General features: G+C 37.6%; 1 protein-coding gene across 1 annotated transcript; it reads right to left on the reverse strand.

Annotated features, from left to right (window-relative positions):
* Window positions 1-4,842: 4,842 nt before the first annotated feature.
* On the reverse strand, window positions 4,843-5,223 carry LOC107001127. Its single transcript, XM_015199290.1, has one exon. It carries the CDS (start codon window positions 5,221-5,223, stop codon window positions 4,843-4,845), a length of 381 nt encoding a protein of 126 aa, XP_015054776.1.
* Window positions 5,224-10,307: the final 5,084 nt, after the last annotated feature.

Consider the following 10,307-nt stretch of genomic DNA (forward strand, 5'->3'; position numbering starts at 1 on the left):
TACTGTTTAATTTTGGGGGTTTGGTACTTTAGGCTTGAGTTTCTGGGTTGATGGTTTAGGATTAGGGTTAGGGCTAAGGTAAGAGTTAGGGTTTTTGTTAAGGTTTAGTTTTTTTTTTGGGTTTTAGGGTTTGAGGTTTAAAATATATGATTTAGTGTTTAATATTTTGGTTTTTGTATTTTGGACTTAGGATTTGTTGTTGGACTTAGGGGATAAGGTTTTAGGGTTAGGGTTAGGGTAAGGATTAGTGTTATGGTGTAGGTTTCTTTTTTATGTTTTATGTTTAAACATTTAGCATTGGAGTTTTAAAATATGTGGTTTACTATTCAATTATTGGTTTATGGTTTTTTGGGATTATGGTTTCGGCTTTATGGTTTAGAGTTAGGTTTAGGTTTAGGTTTAGGGTTTTGGTTTTTGTTTAGATTTTTGGGTTTAGGATTCAAGATTTGATGTTTAATATTAATGGTTTAGTTTTTAATGATTGGGTTTTGGTAATTTGGATTTAGGATTTTTATGGACTATTTTTTTTAAAAATAGGGTTTAGAGTATAGGATTTAGGGTTAGGGTTAGGGTTAGGTTTAAGGTTTTGGTGTACCTTTTTTTAGGTTTAATTGATTAGGGTTTAACTTTTGAGGGCTAATATGTATGGTATAGTTTATGATATTTGCATTTGTGTATTTTTGGCTTTGGCTTTTAGATTTATGGTTTAGGGTTAGGGTTAGGGTTTTTAGTGATGTATCATGGTTTCACAGTACTTTCAATGCTTTTTCCTTAAGATTGGTGTGTATGTATAGCCTTTTTGTAGTAATTTAATATGCTTTATCTTTGTTTTGAAGGAAAGTTGTCCAAAACGAAAATTCAGAAGGCTGTGAAGAAACAGTGCAGAAATGAATCACGAAGCCATCGATGGTCCGTCGTCCCATTGACAGACTGTAGGTGATGAACATCGATTGAAGGTTCAGGCACCTGGAAGTAACTCGGGGAATCATTACTAAGTGTGGGGCTACAGAAGGATCGGCGGTAGAAGAGAAGGTAAGTATGGAACGACGAGAAGCATCGAAGGACCGTAGATGTATCGACGGACCGTGCTATTGGTCAGTCGATTGGATTAGAGAAGATGAAAAGTGAAGGCTGATAAAAGATGCTAAATACGGACCAACGGAGGGAGTAAACGGTCCGTCATATCATCGATTGACTGTCTATGGGTGGTCGTCGATTGAAGCCGCATTTTGAACAAAATTTCCCTATTTGAACTCTTTTTAATTTATGACTGTTTTTGTTATAATTAGGGTAAAAACCTCATTTTTTGGGGGTTGGATTCTTTTACTAATTCCATACTTTTGTTCTTGGAGTAGTGTTTTTACAATTAATTCACATTTCCGGATTTGGTGTTGAAGATAATTGTGTGATTTCAAGTTGAATTTTTGGATTTTCTTCAATTTTTTCAAAGTTCATGATTTATTATTTATCAATTATGAATCGTGTTCTTCTAAGCATGGGTAACTAAATCCACATCTAGGTTTGGGGGAACCATGAGTGATTAACAAAATAAACCTAGCTAATTAACAATTCTCAAATAGGTTATTACATGATAGATAATTCTTGTGTGTAGAAGTTATTTTAACGAGTGCACGCGTTATAACTCGCCTTATTGCTACTTGCCGGACAAAGGGGGTAGTTAATAGGAAAAATATTATCGACATAGATTAGTTGATACTATCTAATAGGCTAGTTTCGATTGGTGCAACGTAATAACTAAGCTAAACATCGAATATGATGCTTAATATGAAGTAAAGTTAAGGATTAGTAACTTAGACACACGTAGCCGGACCAATGTACGAGGTGAAATTCTCTAAATGCCAGACCAAGGATTTAGAGATACATAACTTATCACATTGCATTGAAAACACTAGTGAAGAATTGTTATAGCTAGGATTATGTCGTTATGAACCTATGCGAAATACTTACACCCTAGTTTCTTTCACAACTTCATAAACACCAATAATTTACTCTTGATACTTGTTTGATTTCACAATATTCCAACACTTTTGTTCAAAAAAACACCCTATAATTAATAGTTTTAGAAAGTACTTGACTACATAGATGTAATCGTATAATTTTCCTCGTGGGATCAACCCCAACCTAATTGTTGGAATCGACCCCAACCTAATTTTACTTTTATCTCTTGTTTTTATTTGTCACATGTCTAGCTATAGTGTATGCCAAGTACACAGATCCGAGGAGAACCAATTGTACTATTGGACCCTGAACTTAACCGGACACTCCGAAGAATGAATGACAGACAGAATCCCACAAATCTAGATGATGGGATAAACTATCATCTTCCTCCGCTAGTTAATTCTCACAACCAAGTATTATGGAGAACCCTGGCGATGGTGCTTTGAGGAGGCAACGTCCAGTTCCACAATCTCAGTATATATATAGGGGCAATATCAACATCACTGACTCTAACGGGCCTCTTGTCCTACCTCCTCTACCAAAGGCTCACACCATTGTGGTAACTAGTACCTTTATGTAGATGCTCACAGCCAGAGATTTTTTTTCGAGGTTACCATCTGAGGATCCAGATGAGGTCGGTGTATAGGTGCTCTGTAGGGAGGCCAGACATGACATGGATGTCATCTGGTTAAGAGTGTTCCCTCTCTCACTAATGGTAGAGGCTGCAATTTGGTTTACTGAGTTTCCCTATAATTCGATCTATACTTGGTACGAGTTGAGGGATGTAATCCTCGTAATGTACTACCCGGTGTGTAAAAAGCTCAACCACGAAGATAGAGTGAAAAACTTTGTGGCATTGCCTTGGGAGTCGTGAGTAGCTCTTGGGATAGATTAACCTCATTCGTGAGAAGTGTCCCAAACCAGAGCATTGATGATGAGTTGTTGAAAGAGTACTTCTAGCAGGGGCAAGATGATAATAATAAGGAAGTGCTATATACTTTTGAAGGTTGTTCTTATGGTTAATGCGCGTAGGTAGAGATCACGTAGAAGTTGGAGAAAATCTCTCCCAACAGTAACGCTTGGAGCACTAGAAAGTCGGGCACTGGAAGAAACAACTTTGCAATGCAAGCTACACGCATCCCAACCGCATATGAGATTCTTGAAGAGATGGCTCAAATGATAACTGAGCTCATGTTGATATTGAAACATGTCCCTACGGTGCAGAGAAATTAAATCGGGTAAATTATTTAACTTAATCACCACCTCCAGCGGAAGACTACTATTTATGAAGAGGATTCTTATATAGTGAATGAGAAGACAAGGGATTCCCGAACAAATCCTAAGGCTCCAATAAGGAGAATTGGGGCCAAGGTTAAGGAAATCAAGGTCAGAACTATGGGAATTACAACAGAGAGGGCAATTATGTTTGACATGGAAACTACAAACACGACAACAACTTTAACTGGGTAATGGTAACAGAAACGATTGAAGTGGGCCCTATATTCCACCTCAAAATAGGAAAGTTAATCTTACGGATGGTGGAGGTAGTATGGAACAAGTTGAAGATATGTTCCAAAAGATGATGAGAAAGTTCGATGCTAGTGATGAGCACGCCAAAAAGTTGAGAGGTGATTTTCCTAATATTCGGAAAAATATGGATGTACATGCAATCTCAATCAAGCATATTGAGTTGCAAATGGACCAAATATCTACTACTGCGATGCGGTTACTGATGGCCGATCGAACGATGAAGAGGCCTATTGGGATACTGTACGATGTGTTAGTGAAGGTGGAGTTATTTATATTCCCAGCCGATTTTGTGATTCTTCATTGTGAGGTGGATTTTGAGATGCCTATTATTCTTTTGAGGCCATTCCTTGCTACCGGTCGCTCTTTGGTTGACATGGAAAAAGGGCAGATGAAGTTTCGGCTAAACAATAAAGAAGAAAATTTCAATATTTGTAGGTACATGAAGAAAAGTGGTGAGCTCCAAATGATATATACTATATCCTACAGGGTTGAGAGTAAGCCTGAGCTCCAAATTGAAGAGCGCCTTGGTGTTGAGGCACTAGCGACACTGATCATGAATTATGAGGGTGATGGTATTGAAGAGAATGGGTCATTTGTTGCGGCATTTGATCCAGGTGAATTTTGGTTTAAACCAAAGAAATTTGAGTTAGATATGAAGCATCACGAGTCTCCATTCGTGAAACCATCTATTGAGGAGGCCCCAAAATTAAAGCTTAAGGCCCTACCACCTTTTCTGAGGCATGTATTCCTTGGAAGAGATGACCCTTTACTGGTTAACATTGCTTCAGATTTGAATGTGGAACAACAAGAGTGTCTGGTAGAAGTGTTAAAGTGAGTCAAACGAGCCATTGGTTAGACTATTGCGGATATTATTGGGATCCCACCCAATATTTTGTTCACACAAAATCCCACTCATGCCCGATGACAAGCCAAGTATTGAGCACCAAAGATGTTTGAATCCACCTATGCAATAGGCAGTTAAGAAGGATATTATTAAGTTGTTGGATAATGGAGTCTTATATCCTATCGCAGATAATAGTAAGGTATGCCCTGTTATGAGGTATGTATTCTTGTAGTTTTTTCCTGCACATTGAACACCCAATAAGCCATTCTTTTTGTGTTTTTTGGATACTATTTTTTAGAGACGGACCCTAAACTACTCTCTAGCCAACATAATAAAAAAATTAAAAGAAAATTAACACAGGAAATTGAGTAAAAGAAAATGAAACAAAATAATGCAAATATTCCTATAAAGAAAAGAAGAACCTATTATTTTTTTGAGGATACACATTGGGTTGCCTCCCAAGAATATCTTGAGTTAACGTCGTGGCACGACGAAAGACCCTTGCCTACTCAGACTTCATCAAGGTTATATGTATCAACCACTTCATGGGCACTCTCCGCATGCCCTTGGTATATCTTGATTCTTTGCCCATTTACCGTGAACCTTGCACCCTCATTGTTCTCCAACTCAACCGCTCCATGTGGGAACATTGTAGTGATCAAGAATGGACTAGTCCATTTGGACTTGAGTTTTCCCGAAAACAAGCGCAACCTAGAGTTAAACAGAAGAACCAAATCCCCAAACACAAATTCGCGCTTCTCAATCTTTTCGTCATGGTACTTCTTCATCATATCTTTATAGAGGGCTGAACTTTGATATGCTTTTAGGCAAAACTCATCAAGCTCAGTCAACCCATTAAGTCTTTGTTCTACTGATTCATTCCGATCCATCTTCATTTTTTTCATTGCCCACATGACCTTGTGCTCTAACTTAACCGACAAGTAGCAAGCTTGTCCATATACATGTTTGTATGGAGACATACGTATGGGGGTCTTGTATGAAGTCCGGTAACCCCAAAGAGCATTATCAAGCCTCCTTGACCAATCTGTTCTATTAGTATTCACCGTTTTCAAAAGAATCTGTTGATTTCTGTGTTGGACACCTCAACTTGCCCACTAGTTTGTGGATGGTATGGAATTGTTATATTGTGGCGAACCCTATATTTCTCCAATAGTCGTTCGAACAATTTGTTGCCAAAGTGGGATCTCCAATCAATAATAATGGCCCTTGGTGTGCCGAATCATGAGAAGATGTTCTTTTTCAATAACGCTGTGACACTCTTCCCTTCATTGTTGGCAAGTGCTATGGCTTCCATCCATTTTGACACATAATCCACCACCACAAGAATATTTCCTTCCATGAGAACTCACAAACGGGCCTATAAAATCAATGCCCCATACATAAAACAACTCGATCACGAGAATGGAATTTAAAGGGAGCTCTTGCCTTTTCGAAATGACTCCATATCTTTGGCACCTATCACATGCCTTGGGGAACTCATGAGAATCTTGGTGGATGGTTGGCCAATAGTACCCTCACTGCAAAATCTTGTGGGTGGTACAGGCACCACTATGATCCCCACCTACAAGCGAAGAATGGCATGCCGCCAAAACACTTAACATCTCAACTTCCAACACGCAACAGCGAATAAGCCCATCCGCACAACTCCTATATAAATAAGGTCCGTCCCAAAAGAACTTTTTCACATCATGCGTTAACTTTTTCCTGTGATGGAAGGACAAGTCCGATGGGATTATGTCACTAGCCAGATAAATCACAAGGTCGGTGAACCACGAAATTAAGTCATGAGAAGCGGCCAATATATTCTCATCAGGGACGGTATCATCAATTTCGGTCTTTTCACCCAACTCTCGCATAGCTTCGTCCTCTAATCTTGACAAGTCATCAACAACATGATTTTCGGTCCCTTTTCTATCTTTTGCCTCATAATCAAACTCTATCAATAGTAGCAACCATCTAATGAACCTTGGTTTTGTATCCTTCTTTGCAATCAAATACCTCAAAGCGGAGTGGTCAGTATGCACTAAAACCCTTGTGCAAAGCAAGTAGGGGCAAAATTTTTTGAAAGCAAATACCACCGCAAGGAGCTCTTGTTCAGTAGAATTATGGCTTTTTTGTGCTTTATTTAGGGACTTACTAGCATAATAAATAGGGTGAAGGATTTTATCCCTTCTTTGTCCCAAAACCACACGAAAGCAACCCCACTAGCATCACACATCACCTCAAATGGCTTACTCAAATTCGACGAAATAATTATGGGCGCAGACACCAACTTCTCCTTCAAATCTCCAAATGCTTTCAGACAGGATTCAACAAAATAGAATTTACATTCCTTCTCATGTACCATGCACAAAGAATGTGCAATTTTTTAGAATTCCTTAACAAATCTCCGATAGAAGCCCGCATACCAAAGAAAACTTCTCACACCTTTTACAGATATGGGCGGAGGAAGTCTCCCAAGAACCTCAACTTTTGCATGATCAACCTGCATCCCCTTCTCTGAAATGCGATGGCCCAATACAATACCCTCTTTCACAATGAAGTGACATTTTTCCTAATTTAGCACAAGGTTGCAATCTTCATATCTTTTGAGAACTTCAGCAAAGTGACTCAAAAAACTATCAAAAGAGTCACCAACAACTTTAAAGTCATCCATAAACACCTTAGTGTTCTCCACCATATCAGAGAATATCAACATCATACATCTCTCAAAAGTAGCTGGTGCATTACAAAACCCAAAAGGCATCATCTTGAATGTGAATGTCCCATAAAGGCAAGTAAAGCTGGTTTTCTCTTGGTCCTCCGGTGGAATTGAGATTTGATTGTAACTGGAATAACCATCAAGAGAATAGTACCATCATTATCCTGCAAGTCTATCTAACATCTGATCCATGAAGGGCATAGGGACATGGTACTTCTCCGTCCATGCATTCAACTTCCGGTAATCCATATAAAATCTCCATCCGGTCACCCGCCTCATTGGAACAACCGCTTCTTCTCATTAAGGAGCACTATCATTCCCCTATTTTTTGGCACACACTGAACAGGGCATACCTAACTACTATGTGCGATAGGATATATTACTATGGAATCCAACAACTTAATAATCTCCTTTTTAACTATCTCCTGCATTGGTGGATTCAAAAGCCTTTGGTCTCCATACACTTGTGATCGGGCATGAGTTAGATTTTGTGTGAACAAATACCAGGTGGGATCCCAATAACGTCCGGAATAGTCCAACCAATGGCTCGTTTGAACGACTTTAACACTTCTACCAAACACTCTACTTATTCCACATTCAAATCCGATGCAACGATTACCAGAAAAATGTCATCTCTTCCCTAGAATACATACCTCTTATGAGGTGGTAGAGCCTTAAACTCTAATTTTGGGGCCTCCTTAATAGATGGTTTTACTTGTGGAGACTCGCGATGCTACCAAAACCCTATCTTTAAACATTAAACGATAATTTTAAACCAAAAATCCTAAAGTCAAAACCTAAAACCCATAAAAAAACCTAAACCGTAACCCTTACCCTATCCCTAACATAATCCACAATCCTAACCCTATCCTTAACTGTAACCTTAACCGTTAAACCTAAACCTAAAGCCCAAAATACCAAAACCTTAACATTAAACATTAAACAGTAGATATTACAACTCAAATCTTAAATCCTTAACCCAAAAACTTAAAAAAACAAACCAAAATCCCTAACCATAAACATCGACCCAAAATCTTAGCCCCAAAATACCAAAACCCTAAAATTAAATACTAAACCATGGATTTTAAATCTTTAATGCTAAACCCTTAACCATAAACCTAAAAATAACCTACACCCTAACCCTAACCCTAACCATAGCCATAACATTAAACACTAAACCCTAAGTTCAAAAACCCAAGTACAAAATACGATAACCCAAACATTAAAAACCAAACCATAGATTTTAAACAAAAAAACCTAAAACACAAAACCTAAATCCTAAAAAAAAATAAACCCTAACCCTTACCCTATCCGTAACACAAACCCTAACCCTAAACCTATCCTTACCCCTAACCCTAAACCCTAAACCCTAAAGCCAAAGCCGAAAATACAAAAACCCTAACATTAAACATTAAATCATATATATTACAACTTAAATCCTAAATCCTAAACCCCAAAAACTAAAAAAAAACAAATCTCTAACCTAAGTCTAACCCTATCCTTAACTCTAACCCTAACACTAAACCATAAACCCAAATCCATAAGCCCAAGGTATTGAAACCCAAACATTAAATACTAAACAATAAATTTCAAACAAAAAATCCTAAGCCGGTAACCATAAACCTAAAAAAACCCTACATTCTAACCCTAATCTTAACCCTGACCCTAACATTGAACACTAATCCCAAAACCCTAAGTTCAAAAAAAATAAGTACAAAATACGAAAACCAAACATTAAGCACTAAACCATATATTTTAAGCCAAACATCATAAACCCCAAAACCTAAACCTATCTACAAATCTATACCCTGTCCCTAACAAGAACCTTAACCCTAACCCTATCCTTAACCCTAAACCCACAACCCAAAATACAAAAACCCTAACATTAAACACTAATCATAGATATTACAACTTAAATCCTTAACCCTAAACCCTAAAATCTAAAAACAACCTAAACCCTAACCTTAACCCTACCATAAACCGTAAAGCCCAAGCCCAAAATACTAAAACCAAAACAATAAACACTAAACCATCAATATTAAACCTCAAATACTAAACCTTAAATGCAAAAACCTTATAATGTCCTAACCCTAGCCATAACATTAACACTAAACTAAATCCTAAATCATAAAACTGATACCATAAGCAAAAAATAATAAAACCTAAACATTAAATAATAAATCATAGTGTTTAAACCTCAAATACTAAACCCTGAACCATAAAACCTAAAAAAAAAACATACACACTAATCCTAACCTTAAACCCTAAGACCAAAAAAATCCCCAAGTCCAAATTACGAAAACCCAAACATTAAAAACTAAACAATAAATATTAAAACTCAAATACTTAACCACAAACCCTAAAACCAAAAAAAGAAGAAGAATGGCACACACAGAGGAGGAAGAATTCCAAAATACAGGAAGAGAAGAACAGTAAGACAGTATGGAAACCAGTTCATACTCCTAATTCGCCAGCAAATGAACAAATGCATAATACATCACAGCAAACAGGTAACCTCAATTATTTCCAATATAAATCTATCAATAATTTTTCTATGCAGGATCCTCATGCAGGAAATAAAGAGGAGCAGCTAGACCGGAACAAGACAACCCCACATTGGAACACATACCGAAGCAGCATGAACACAGGAGCAGCTGATCAGAATCCGACATTCCAAAAATCAACTACAAAAGCTATGAAACCTAACTCTTTTGGTGTTTTGAATGAGAATGAGGATGTTTTTGGAGGTATGGAAGGGGGGTGTAACGAGAAACCTACTAACTTGCAGGAAAGGTGTACCAAAGGGGGGTGTTTGCCTCATGTTATGCATGAGGGGTTGAACACTGAGCTTAGTCCAGACTTTAGAGACCGTGATAATTCTAGGAATAAGCATCTTCAAAAGGAACAACAAAAGAACAAATAACAGTTGTAGGCTGCAAAAATCAGAAAATAGACAACTGAAACTAACAAGGAAAAACAACAAGACAGAAATGAAGATGGTGAAGGAAAGGACATGGTTACAAAGACAAATGATAAAGGGAAGAAGATCAACAATTATACTCCTTAAAGCACCCCAAAGAGAAAAAACATACCAAGGAAACAAAAAAGTGATGCTTCTAAAAGGAGACAAAGTATACAACAGAACATTGATGAGGAACAAATAAGGGAAAGGGGGAGGAACCACGCAAAAAAATTGTGATGACCAATGAAAGCCAGGGTTTAGATATCATACCTTTTCAAACTAGATAAATG

This window comes from Solanum pennellii, chromosome 10 (genome assembly GCF_001406875.1).
Source record: "Solanum pennellii chromosome 10, SPENNV200".
In the NCBI taxonomy this organism is placed as follows: Eukaryota; Viridiplantae; Streptophyta; class Magnoliopsida; order Solanales; family Solanaceae; genus Solanum; species Solanum pennellii.